Below are 14,088 nucleotides of genomic sequence, written 5' to 3'. Positions count from 1 at the left end.
AACTTGGTCTGCTAAGAAGCTGAGAAATTCTGTTTGCAAGTGTGTCTCTTTGGTTAATGTAAAGTTACATAAATTAAAACAACCTGTTGCTGTTTTACCTTGCCCCCACTCTGTTTTATTGAATCTCAAAGCATCTTTAACTTTGAGCAGTTTGTGGACCAACTTTTTTCTGGTATTGACACCCTTTAACTTACTTCCCTTGCTTTGTGTTGATAGTGACCTTTGAAATATCTTCCTCTGCAGTCTTCCAAATCCCATGTCAGCAGAGCAGTACTTGAACTTTGCCTTGTATTTTCAAAATACCTGAGTAATCTGCCGAATGGGATGCCCCTACTCAAGCAACTATGTGACCACATTCTTCTTAACCCAGCTATATGGATTCATACCCCAGCCAAGGTAATGCATACATTGTTTTTGTGCTAGTATGTTCAATACATTTTTATACTTGAGAAGAGTGATAATGAAGAGGATTTTCTTTTATCCTTTTACATGCTGTTGTGTAAGGTTTCAGTGGAATGCATTTTTTGACTAAATGTACCTTTTTTTTTAATTGGAGGATAATTGCTTTACAATGTTGTGTTGGTTTCTGTCATACAACAACGTGAATCAGCCATACATACACATATATCCAGGGCTTTCCTGGTGAGTCAGTGGTAAAGAACCTGCCTGCCAGGAGATGTGGGTTCAATCCCTGAGTCAAAAGATCCCCTGGAGACGGAAATGGCAGTCCTCTCCAGTATTCTTGCCTGGGAAATCCCATGGACAAGGAACCTGGCAGGCTAAATACTCCATGGGGTCACAAAAGAGTTGGATAGGACTTAGCAACTAGACCACAAAAATAACACATATGTCCCCTCCCTCTTGAACCTCCTTCCCACCTGACTAAATGTACTTCTGCAGGATAGTATTTCCTCCCTCCCTCCGTCTGCCCCTCCCTTCCTAAAGCAGTATCAGCATTTTTTTGAAATACAGAAATAGTATATATTTTCTGTTGTTAAATAAAATTTTATTTGGGAGAGATTTTGATTTACATTTCCTTAACCATAGTTGGATAGCATATATATCTATGTGTCCTTATGTATGTATGAATGTATATACATACATATAAATAGATACTCATTGTGCTCTCTCTCTCTGTTTTATACATACATATTCCTTCCACCAAAATGATGAGCTACTGAGTTTAATTCTTACAGGAACAGCTGAAGTGTCATCCTTTCTTGAGGGCTTCCATGATGTGCTGGTCTCATTTAATCATTTTCATTTCACATTAATTAAAATTACTAAACACAATTATATTTCATACAGTAGTTTATTTAGTACTGTAACAGCAAACCGGTTGCATTAAGTAAACATAAGTGAATTTGTGATAAAATATGTAAATAAAACTTTTGATAAACTCTAATGTTCTATTAAGTTATCCTAAACATTTGATTTCCTCTCTCCCCCTCTCCTTTCTGGTTCACTTGCAAGTGTTAATCATTGTTCAGGTAGGGATAACACGTACTTACTTTAGTTGTCAGAAAAAAACCTCTGCAGACTTTTTTGCTCTTCTGGAGTCATAGTATCTTATTTTCAGCTGCTCTTTTCAGATGTTAAGGAGAAAAACAGCTGCTGACTCTGATTGCCATTTGGAAATAATCAAAGGAGGCAGCTGGAGGTTGTAGCTTTTTATCTCTGGGATCAAATTTGACCTCTTTCTCTTCTGTGACCCTCAGTCTTATTTCTTTTCAAGGATTGTTTCAAGTTACTTCTTAAACTTTTTACTAAACACTTCTTTGTCTTACTAAGCAGCGCATTTGTAAGCCTTTGGGCCTCTTTTGATGTGGTCAAAAAACCTCTTATTAGACACTTAGATGTAGGGGAATATTTTAAAATGTTCATTATATCATTTCCTTAAGTCTGTAGTATTATTGCACTGTATTTCTTACCTTTTCCTTGTTAATAATTTTCTTTAATTTTCTTTTTAGAATTTCAGTTGGTTTGTTAATATTAAACTCCAGTTTTGTTTCAGCCTTATGCTTTGTGTATCCTTGAGGGGTTATATCTAATTTTATCATAAAGGTAGTTATAACAAAAGGCAGATATAAAGTTTGTTTGACCTAAAGGTCATACAATTTGGGGGAGAAAGGAGCTTTTTAACAAAAAAAATGCAACATGTAAAATTAGGTCTAGGATTTTGGAAGGAACACATGTAGATGAGTGGGCATAAAGTTTAAGCTTCATTAGGTTCATGGTAAATTCACCTCTGGTTACCAAAGTTGAGGGTATGGTTGTATGAATCAGTCTTTGCTTTTGGAACAGGCTGCTCCCAGTCATTTATAATACTCATTTAAGTTTGATTTGCTCAGAGACAGTCTTTTAAATGACCTGACAAGAGAGACGAGTTCTCTTGTAGACAATAGTCTTTCATTTGTTGAGGCCCTATGGATACAGTGGTGACTAAGACAGATCTGATTCCTGCTCTCATACATAGAATTTAGGTGCAATGGGAAAGACATTTTCATGTATAATTTGTGTGGTTATTAATTATATAAAGAGTGAGTGAAGAATTATTCATAATTAGAATATGCGTGATCCTGAGCTCTCTGTTCTTATTTACCTCAGTATGTTGCTCTTCAATCCTATTGATTTTTCCTTAGCTGTAGTATCATTCTCAGGAGACTGACTTTCTCCAGTTTTCCATATCTTAGTTTATCACCTTTTGTTAGAATTCCTTCATGCTTTCAACATATCACAGTCACTCTCATCAGAACATTTCTTAGCCCCCAAATTTGTAATGGTTTCTCTTTGTTTTCAGAATAAAGCATTAAGTCTTCATGTCAGTTCTTCCTAGGCTTTCTATATGAAAAACCAGTTATCCTCAGTGGGTAGGTGGGTACCAGAAGTTATCCTAGAGCAGTGGTTCTTAATCTTGGCTGTCTATAGAATTAGTTGGGAAAGGTGTTTTTTTTTTTTTTTTTAAATGAAAACAGAATCTCACTCCCCTTTCCCTAGATTCTGATTTAATTGGTCTGGGACAAGACCCAGACAGGTATTTTAAAAATACTTTCCAGGTATTTTAATGCAGGCAAGATTGAGGATGGTTGTTCGAGATCTAGGGAAACTTTTTGTATTATCTACAATTTCTCTATTTGAAATTTCCTCTTATTGTTAGAACCACTCATCTTCAAAGCCTACCACTCTTCTTGACTATTTTAGCTTACCCCAAAATAATTTCTCTGGCCTCTGAATTGATAGTATTTAGTAGCTCTGTGGCACTCTTTTGCAATTAATTACATATTGCCACATGAGTGTTATTAAGTTTCAGTAGGGGTCTTCATTACCTTTGGTTTTTCACTTAAAATTGGGTGTATTTTTAATCTTCCCCATTAGATCTTTAGCTCCCGAGGGACAGTGTCTGCGCCATTGTATATTCACTAATACAGTGCTCCAAATACAGGTGAAGGTAAATATTTTCTGGTTGAAATATCACAGTTAAGAATTTGAATCATGTCACAGAAAGTTCTGTATATCCTCAATAACAAGTAAGCTGGGGCTGTCTATCTGAACAGCAGTAGCAACATCAAAATTATGTTATCTTTCAGCAACTCTGTGTATTATAGCATGTTTATGATTTTCTAAACAATAATTGGATTTCTCTACTGGTTCAGCAGTAAAGAGTCTGCCTGCCAATGCAGGAGATGTGGGTGCGATCCCTGGGTCAGGAAGATCCCCAGGAGAAGGAAATGGCAACCCACTCCAGTATTCTTGCCTGGGAAGGCCCATAGACACAGGAGCCTGGCAGGTTACAGTCCATGGGTTGGGAAAGACTCAAACATGACTTAGCTACTAAACAACAACAAACCACAGTCATCTCTCGAACTTCGATTTTAAGTGGTTCAGAGTCTGCCATTCTTTACCATGTATTGTTACTGATTGACTCCCTAATTCATTTAACCTTGATTGTTTATAGGGCATCTGGAATATAGGCACCTAATTTTTATCTTTCGGGGTTAAAAAGGAAAATGCCCTCAACATCTGGGAATGTTCATTATGTTTAAACATAAATGTTCAGTTGTAAATGATCAGGAGTAGTTTGAGGTTTGGCCAAATTTAATGCCTTCCTTAATATTTCTTAGTTTGTGAAGTATATCCACTAGCAGCGCAGTGAAAAATTCTTGATTTCTGTATGAAAGTAGAACAAAAGTGGTTTTTATTTTGTGCTGTTGTTAGTAGTATAGTTGTTTGTGAATTTTAGAGACTATAATATTATACGACAATCTTTGTCGTAATGAGCTGCTATAACAAAATTCTGTTTTTCTAATAAACATTTCTTAAGGTAGGCTTTACATATTTTTGTATGATTTTCTTTTTTTGTTCTATTTTTTAGTTACTCCTGCTTTTTTTTTTAATTTCTTCTGAGTTATTCCAGCTACTTGTTTTCTCCAAAACAAAGACAATTTCTAGCTTGTGAAGACAATTATCCAAAGTATAAATAGTAGGTTTATTATAAAGAAGTAAGTTCGTGACTAATTGCTGATTGCAATTTTCTCAGCACTATAGGAATAGTGCTGCAAAAACGTGGTATATGTGGGGATGTTTACTTCATAGTGCTGCTGCAAAAGAAGCATTTGCCTGGTTTTGTTTTATAAACAGTATGTGTGCTTGTGGGTATGTGTCAGTGGCTATATGTTGTCTGTTAACATGGAGGTTACTGTCAAGCTACTTAAGCAGCTTACTTTTTAGAACAAGTGTGGTCCAAATAGAGCAACCTGAGAGTATTACTGGAAGGAAGGGTAGAATGCCGGTCTGTTTCTTTGATTTGAGCTCTCTATTTTGATTCTCTAGGTGCAGTTGACACTCTATACTTACCTGTCCACGGAATTCATTGGTACAGTCAACATATATAATGCCATTCGGAGAGTTGGGACAGTGCTTCTCATAATGCATACTCTGAAGTACTACTACTGGGCAGTGAGTCCTCAGGACCGGAGTGGTATTACCCCCAAAGGATTAGGTATTTCATCTCTATCTATATATTATGTTATATATACATGGAAATTCAGGATTTTCCCTTCCCTCCTTCCTTCCCTCCCTCTTTCTTCCATCTCTTTTTTCCTAAACCAATACATTACATTATTCTGAAAGTTTTTCTAAATCTCTTCATGGCAAAATTTTAATCTTGCTGATAATTTTAATAGTTTGTCCTAAACTATTTAATAGTTTTTTAAAATAGTTTTTATTTATTTAAACTATTTTATTAGTTTAAATAGTTTTTATTTAAACTATTTTTTGAATGAGTTGAGTTGAGTTCAGTCACTCAGTCGTGTCCGACTCTTTGCGACTATTAAATAATCTACTATTTAATAGTTTGTGGTTGCCAGAGATTAACAGCTCACTGTTTTTATAGAAGAATGTTACTTTTGCTAGTATGAGTTGTTTGGGGATCAAATATGACTAGGATAATTTCTAAGGCATTGAGGATGAAAGAAAATTCTATATTAGCAACTAGTATTGATATTGAGTTCAGTTATCCCAATGAAAGTCATTGACAGCAGTGTTTTTTGAGATAATGGAGATTTTTTTGTAGGAGTAGGGAGTATCTGCTTCTAATAACTAATATAAGGAAACTACAGAATTTCAGTAATTATTTTCTGTATAATTGGAACTGACTTATTGGAAGACTAATGTTCATTCAGTATGTCAATAGTTCATAGATGGGGTCAATATAAAAGTTTTGACAAATAGTGCCTCGTTTAAAGTATTGCAAAACCTGCTTAAAACTGGTTTATATCATTGTTCATTGTTATTCAGTCACTATGTTGTGTCCTGTTCTTTGTGACCCCATGGACTGCAGCATGCCAGGCTTTGGAAGTCTTTCACTATCTCCTGGAGCTTGCTCAAACTCACGTCTATTGAGTCGATGATGCTGTCCAACCATTTCATCCTCTTTTGCCCCCTTCTCCTGCCCTCAGTCTTTCCCAGCATCATGGTCTTTTCCAATGAGTTGGCTCTTCACATCAGGTGGCCAAAGTATTGGAGCTTCAGCTTCAATATCAGTCCTTCCAATGAATATTCAAGACTGATTTCCTTTAGCATTGACTGGTTTGATCTCCTTTCTGTTTAAGGGACTCTCAAGAGTCTTCTCCAGTAGCACAGTTTGAAAGCATCACTTCTTCGGTACTCTGCCTTCTTTATGGTCCAACTGTCACATCTGTATGTGGCTACTGGAAAAACCATAGCTTTGACCATATGGACCTTTGTCGGCAAAGTGATGTCTTTGGTTTTTAATATGCTGTCTAGGTTTTTCATAGCTTTTCTTCCAAGGAACATCTGTCTTTTAATTTCATGGCTGCAGTCGCCATCCGTAGTGATTTTAGAGTGGTATCATCTGCATATCTGAGATTGTTGGTATTTCTCTCAGCAGTCTTGATTCCACCTTGTGATTCCTCCAGTCTAGCATATTGCTTGATGTACTCTGCATATAAGTTAAATAAGCAGGGTGACAATATACAGCCTTGTTGTATTCCTTTCCCAGTTTTGAACCTGTCAGTTGTTCCATGTCTGTTCTGTTATTTCTTGGCCTGCATACAGGCTTCTCAGGAAATAGGTAAGGTGGTATGGTATTCTTGTCTCTTTAAGAATTTTTCACAGATTGTTGGGATCCACGCAGTCAAAAGCTTTAGCATAATCAGTGAAGCAGAAGTAGATGTTTTTCTAGAATTCTGTTGTTTTCTCCGTAGTCCAGCATGTGTTGGGAATTTGATCTCCGGTTCCTCTGCCTTTTCTAAATTCAGCTCTAGGGCTTATTTTTGCTGACTGTTAGAGCATCTGCATCTTCATCTGCGAAGAATATAATCAGTCTGATTTTGGTATTGACCGTATGGTGACATCTATGTGTGGAGTCATCTCATGTGTAGTTGGAAGAGGGTGTCTGCTATCACCAGTGTGTTCTCTTGACAAAACTGTGTTAGCTTTTGCCCTGCTTCCTTTTGTACTCCAAGGTCAAACTTGGCTGTTACTCCAGGTTTATATTGTAAAAGAGGGTTAACCATGGTTAATAGGCTGATAGTTTCAGTAGAATTTGGTGCAGGGGCTCAGAATATGGCCCCTGCTCTTTTGTCAGTTTTTCTCTCTCCATTTCCCAGTTCTTTTGTATTGGCTCTTTTCATGTACTTTCTCTCTTTGTAGTAGCAGCAGCCACCCTACCTTCACATCCCCACAACTTTAAATCTAGCAAGAGTATCTGTCTGTATCAAGCATTTCCAGCAAAAGTCCTTTTAGTCTCTTTGTTGCTCACTGGCTCTGATTGCATCGTGTGTCCATCTGCATGGCAGTATTCTTCAGATTGCCCAGAAGAGGAGGTCCTTCTTACCCCCAAAACACATGATCTGAGTGTGAAGATGGGTTCAGTGCCTTTAGAAGAATTGAGGACTATTGTTTTAAATCAGGAGATAGATGCTGGAGAGTGAAACAATATACATTCTGCTTTTTTACTCAAAGGCTTTGGTTATTCAGTGATTTACAAAGACGAGGTTTCATATTTGTACAATATTTTCAAAAATCCCTTTCAAAATAAACTAGGTTTATTATTAGACAATGTGCTATCATTTAGAAAGCTGTGAGAACACATGAAAGTTCCATGATCTTGTTTGAGCTGGCATGTTGCAGCAGATCTAGAACTAAATCATTATTTCCTGATGGTGTAAGAGTGTCATGTATCGTCCTGGGTGTTTGTATTATATTCTAGCCTTGATTTTATAACTGATTAGTGATCTTGGGGAAGTCTCATACTTCAAGTGAGAAAGCTGGACAAACTTTATGGTTCTGTTGTAATTCTGTAACCTTTCTTGTCTAGGAATCGTCATGTGGAACAAATTTTAAACAATTTTCTTCCTAGTTTAATTGATCTCTTCAAGGTCATGTTGGTCCTGTGCTTTGGTGGTCTAGGAACTAGCTGTAAATAATGATTAGTGGGGGGAAAATTGCAGAAAATATGAGGCAAGCAAGTACCTGAGTTAGGATCTTAGGACAATGAGTATTTGGTTTCAAAAGCTTTCTACTTAGGAATTATATGTTTGAGACATGAAAATTGACTTTAATGTGAGCCATGTGTGACCAAGGACTTTTTCAAAAAGAGCAGGAGATGTCAGAGGTGGTCAGCACAATGCTTCCCTCCTTCGTGGATGACATTGTGCTGAAGTGTGCTTTTTGAGGGTTTTATATTAGCTTATACAGTGGTAACAGTAGAAAAGTTTTTTCATACTAAGTTCATATGTAAAGTTTAGATTTTCTTTTGCTTTTTTTCCGTTTTAAACTTATGTTGCCATAGTAAGATTTCCAGAGAGTCTTTTAAAGCTAAATGTAAATTTGTTACCTCATCTTTCTATTTTGAAATTCCTTTGACCTTAGTCAAAAACAAATGTCTTCATTGCAGTCTGTGTAACTGATTTTGTGCATTGGAAGCACTATGTATGCAATCACATTGAGATTGAATGCTTGTTTTTCTAGAGGAATTAAACTCTTCAGGAAAGTTACCTTTACGTTCCTTATAAATAAGTGGGAAAACTGTTGGGAATGGGAATTTTATACTTAGCTTCAGGGTTTTTGAAATACTCAATGTGTGTGCATATGTGTTTGTCTTTTTTTAAAAGATGGACCACGACCTAATCAAAAAGAAATGTTTTCTCTACGAGCATTCTTGTTGATGTTTATTAAGCAATTAGTAATGAAGGTGAGTTCACATTTCTTATCCAGTAGCATGTGTTTATTATAACATAATTTCACATAAAATGCTCTGTTGGTTTATTTATTGTTTCCTCTGTTAATGGGTTTACACAGTGGAAAATACTTTGAAAGGTATGTATTTCCTTGTTTGTTTTTTCTTATTGTTTCCTAGGCATATATTGCTAAACATTAGTGCGGAATTAGAGATTGATAATTGTAAGTTATATTATATGAATTTCTATTGGAGTGCAAGTGTATTCATACTTCCATTCAGCAAGTATTTACTGAGTTGCTCATAGTTCCTGCCAGTCCTAGACCTGGTGATACAGCAGTCGACAGAACTGCTCGAAAGGAGGAGGTTTCATTTTTAAAGAGTCCCTCTACGTGACATCCAGATTTTGAAAAATAATTTTCCTGTATAAAAATGTAGAATAGAAATGATTATATTTTGTTCCATTTCCTTCCATTATCAGTAAAGTAAAATTTGATATTATTTTTCAGGAAGGTGTTTTGGTTTTATAAGATGCCAACATATAAATATATTTTTCTCAGTATCTTATTCAGTATTTTCCTATATCATTTTATTTTGTAATCTTTATAGTTTAATGCTTTATTAGCTGCCACATAATATTGTGGTAAATGGACCTAACTGTTGGTATATCTTTCAGAATCAGATATCTTATTTCTGTTTATTTAAAAACTTATCCTTTACATTGTCTCTTTATGTTCCTTCCTACTGTGTTTTGTTTCTAATTATCTTATTGCTCTTTTTTCAGATTTCATGCTTGTTTTATGATTAATAGTACAGTAGCTTGAAAATTTTCATAATGTATTCATACTAAAAAAAGTGCAGTGTTTTTCCTGCTGAAATTACCACTCAGTTTTTAGTACTTGACATTTTAACTCGGTAATTTTAGAAACTGTTCATTTTAGTCTCCAAGTTTAATAGGAAAAGATAAGCAGAGAAGTTATCTTCTGTGTTTAAAGGTGTGACAGGTGTAATACCCTTGCACTTGTCCTCAGTGACCATGTTCGCCTACTTCAGGGTTCTGAGGCTCTGCTAGATAAGTCATCCACCCATTTACAAGGTGCCGCACACAGGGTGCTGGTGTCCAATCTCTCTGACCTTCTCCATTGTGCTGCCTACTGCATGTCTTCAGTGCTTCCCTGAGTCTTTATTTTATGTTTAGATTCTTTCTTTCCTTTTCGGTTTAGATTCTATATTACATTATTTTTTTATGTTTATAGCAACTGACCAAGTTGGCAAATCTCTGTGTGTAATTTTCCTTTTCAAAAAAGTTTTTTATATGTAAGTATAAAATACTTGTATTATGTTTTTTAAGGATAATGGAGTAAAGGAAGATGAACTACAGGCCATTCTTAATTATCTACTCACTATGCATGAGGTAACGTGAATTTTATATGTTTTATTTTTTGAAGTTATGTTATGGGCTTTTTTAAACATAAAAGAGTTAAAGAACTCTCTTATTAATGATGTAACTATGCCTGTACCTGTGCTTAGAATGGAGAGTAAATTAGGAATGAAAGCTTAGTAATTTGCATTGAAATATTCTTTATTACTACAACTTGCCTCTGTGAATAAGCATGAGAGGCTTTAAAAAGTATGAAAATAAGATCTCGTTAACCTAATAAGACTAAAGAATAACCTAATAACCAAAAAATACTTTCAGTGTATTTCCAGGTACCAGTATAATAAATGGAAAAATAGATAACAAAAATGACTACAAATGATTGGACTTTTGAATTCCTAACATACTCTTCCCACTGATTTTGCATAATCAAATATTGTTAAATCACTCATTGATTTAAAATTATGTGGTTGTAAAGGAGGTTAAATAGGTTGAAATGTCTGGAGTTTTTTCCTTTATTGAGTTGGGAAAATTTGATATATGCCCAATGTAGTCTAAATAAATAATCTAATTAAATGTATTTTATATAAGTTAAATCTGGAAGTGAATTTCATATAAAGCATGGCATTTATATGATAACTTATATTCCTATGTATAATTCATGTTTTATGAGTTAGCATATTTGTTACGTCATGAGAATAGTGCCTTTTAAAATCATTAGTAGATAAGAGATATGGTTTGGATCTGTCTTTGTTAATTGGGGCAGAAAAGAATGGGTTAAATTTCTTGGTAGCATCATGTTTGACCAAAACATTAATGAGTATGATTTCTTTTTCCTCTTGAATAGGGTAGTCTCTCTTTAGATTTTCTTGACCATTCGGGACCAAAAATTTCATAACTGAGAAACTGGAAGTCACAGTGATCTGTTTTCCTTGAAACTATTAAATCAGATATTTTTTGGGTCCTTCAAATCACACTTTTCCAAAGCCCCAGTGCCCTACCTCTAGATGATTTATTTAGCATATTAAGAATTAAATATTGAAGTAGCTGCCACAGCGAGAATTAAAAAGCAGTGAGTGAAAACCTGGACGAAGGGCACCATAGAGATGACTTCCTGCTGCTTCCCTTTGTATCTTTGGGTTAGTAATGCCCAATAACGCCCTTATGATATACTGAATAGTCGACAAAGATTGTGAAGGGTTTTCTTGAAATTTTTAGATTTCAGAACTCCTTTGTGCTTATTCTTGTGCTTTTCTGCAAATGTTACCAAATTATGCCATATACAGAAGTGTGTTCACCCAGTAAACATTTATTGATCATTTGGAACCTTTTCCCCCCACGTCTCCCTTTGTATCTGATTAAGCAAAAATAAAAGAAGCTGCATAGGAACAGTTTTAAAGTCCAAAGAGACAGCAACTTTGTTTTAAGGCTGCAGAAGCTGATACAAAATCTCCTTGTTGCCTTCTCCAGCCTTCTCTCTGGAGATACAGCAATAAATTCAGAAACCTGTTAGCTAACACAGGAGTTTTAAACACTTCTCCATTGCTTCTTTAACTACCTGTCATGCCTAACAGTGTATCATTTAAGATTTAAAACCACAAAACCAGAGAGGGGAGAAAAATATGCCACCCCAAACAAAAGCCCACCTTAAAGTTTTGGGAAAAAATTTTGCTTCCCTGTTCTCCACTTGGGTGATGAGACCTGCACCATCACTGCAATGTCCATTTTCAAAAATGTCAAGAGGCAGTCTGTACGCAGATGGGCTTGCAGTGTATGTTTCTGTGGCCCAGGTGGTGAGTCTATGGTGTTTATCACATCATGTCTGCTTTGGACAAATTAAAAAATACAAAGATTATTATTGCCATGTATATAGATGTAGAAAAAGCAAGAGAATTCTAGAAAGAAACATAGAAAAGGCATACAAAAAAATAGCAAAAAAAAAAAAAAAGCATAGAAAAAAATAGAAAAAGCAACAGAATTCCAGAAAAACATCTGTTTCTACTTTATTGAATATGCTAAAGCCTTTGACTTTAGCATTTTCCACAACAAACTGTGGAAAATTAAAGAGTTGGGAATACCAGACCACCATACCTGCTTTCTGAGAAACCTGTGTGCAGGTCAAGAAGCAACAGAATTGGACGGGGAACAATGGACTGGTTCCATATTGGGAAAGGAGTACATCAAGGCTGTATATTGCCACCCCGCTTATTTAACATATACACAGAGTACATCATGTGAAAAGTTGGGCTGGATGAAGCACAAGCTGGAATCAAGATTGCCAGGAAAAATACCAGTAACCTCAGATATGCAGATGACACCACCTGTATGGCAGAAAGTGAAGAACTGAGGAGCCTCTTGATGAAAGTGAAAGAGGAGAGTGAAAAAGCTGGCTTGAAACTCAGCATTCAAAAAATGAAGATCATGGCATCTGGTCTCATCACTTCATGGCAAATAGATGGGGAAACAGTGGAAACAGTGACAGACTTTATTTTCTTGGGCTCCAGAATCAGTGCAGTTGGTGACTGCAGCCATGAAATTAAAAGACATTTGCTCCTTGGAAGAAAAGCGATGACAAACTTAGACAACATATTAAAGAGCAGAGACATTACTTGGCCGACAAAGGTCCATCTAGTTAAAGCTGTGGTTTTTCCAGTCATCATGTTTGGATGTGAGAGTTGGACTATAAAGAAAGCTGAGCACTGAAGAATTGATGCTTTTGAACTGTGGTGTTGAAGAAAACTCTTGAGAGTCCCTTGGGCTGCAAAGAGATCCAACCAGTCCATCCTAAAGGAAATCAGTCCTGAATGATCATTGGAAGGACTGAAGCGTCAATATTTGGTCACCTGATGTGAAGAGCTGACTCATTGGAAAAGACCCTGATGCTGGGAAAGATTGAAGGTGGGAGGAGAAGGGGACGACAGAGGATGAGATAGTTGGATAGCATCATCGACTCGATGGACATGAGTTTGAGCTTGGAGTTGGTGATGGACAGGGAAGCCTGGCGTGCTGCAGCCCATAGGGTCACAAAGAGTTGGACACAATTGAGGGACTGATCTATACTGATATCTTTAATACTAACAACAGATTATATGGGGCTTCCCTGGTGACTCAGATGATAAAGAATCTGCCTGCAGTGTAGGAGACCCAAGTTTGGTCCCTGGGTTATGAAAATCCCCTGGAGAAGGGAATGGAAACCCACTCCCGTATTCTTGCCTGGAGAATTCCATGGACAGAAGCTATAGTCCATGGGGTCGCAAAGAGTTGGACATGACTGATCTGCTAACACTTTTTCCTAGATAGTATATGAGAACTGTCTAGTTACCATTTCCCATAAGATCTTATTTCAGAACTAGTTTCTTGAGAGACTTAGCGCACATTGTGGTCCTAGTTAAATAAATTTATAGTGATACACAGTATGTTCCCCCCAACACTACTACCATATTCCCAAGGTCTATTAGCATATTGAAGCATCAATTTGTCTTTGTTGTAATAAAACAGAACAGCCTGTTTGTCCTTCCCTGCCAATTTCTTGGTAGAAGGCAATGGAACGCACTCCAGTACTCTTGCCTGGAAAATCCCATGGACGGAGGAGCCTGGTAGGCTGCAGTCCTTGGGGTCGCTAGGAGTCAGACACAGCTGAGTGACTTCATTTTCACTTTTCACTTCCATGCATTGGAGAAGGAAATGGCAACCCACACCAGTGTTCTTGCCTGGAAGATCCCAGGGATAGGGAAGCCTGTTGGGCTGCCATCTATGGGGTCACACAGAGTCGGACATGGGTGAAGCAACTTAGCAGCAACAGCAACCAATTTCTTGATGTGTACTCATTCCTTAAAAAATAAGAAACCTGTAAATCAATACCTGTTACAGCAATGGAATATGTTTTAGGAAATCTTGATGCAGTACAATAGTCATTTTATATCTTTGATTATGAAATTATTTGACTATTTGGTGTTGTGTACTTTGAATTTTATAGATGAATATATATATATATATATATATATATATA

General features: G+C 36.3%; 1 protein-coding gene across 2 annotated transcripts in view; it reads left to right on the top strand.

Annotated features, from left to right (window-relative positions):
• LRBA (LPS responsive beige-like anchor protein) overlaps positions 1-14,088 on the top strand; it is a 725,050-nt gene that overhangs the window by 106,033 nt on the left and 604,929 nt on the right. For both annotated transcript variants that reach the window (XM_061142480.1, XM_061142479.1), the window contains exons 13-16: positions 244-396; positions 4,831-4,999; positions 8,637-8,716; positions 10,053-10,115. In XM_061142480.1, coding sequence (XP_060998463.1) covers positions 244-396; positions 4,831-4,999; positions 8,637-8,716; positions 10,053-10,115 — 465 coding nt within the window. The remainder of the gene's footprint in view (positions 1-243; positions 397-4,830; positions 5,000-8,636; positions 8,717-10,052; positions 10,116-14,088) is intronic.

This window comes from Dama dama, chromosome 5 (assembly GCF_033118175.1).
Source record: "Dama dama isolate Ldn47 chromosome 5, ASM3311817v1, whole genome shotgun sequence".
Lineage (NCBI taxonomy): Eukaryota > Metazoa > Chordata > Mammalia > Artiodactyla > Cervidae > Dama > Dama dama.
The sequence above is the reverse complement of the archived record's forward strand: the minus strand, read 5'-3'. Positions and strand labels throughout refer to the sequence as shown.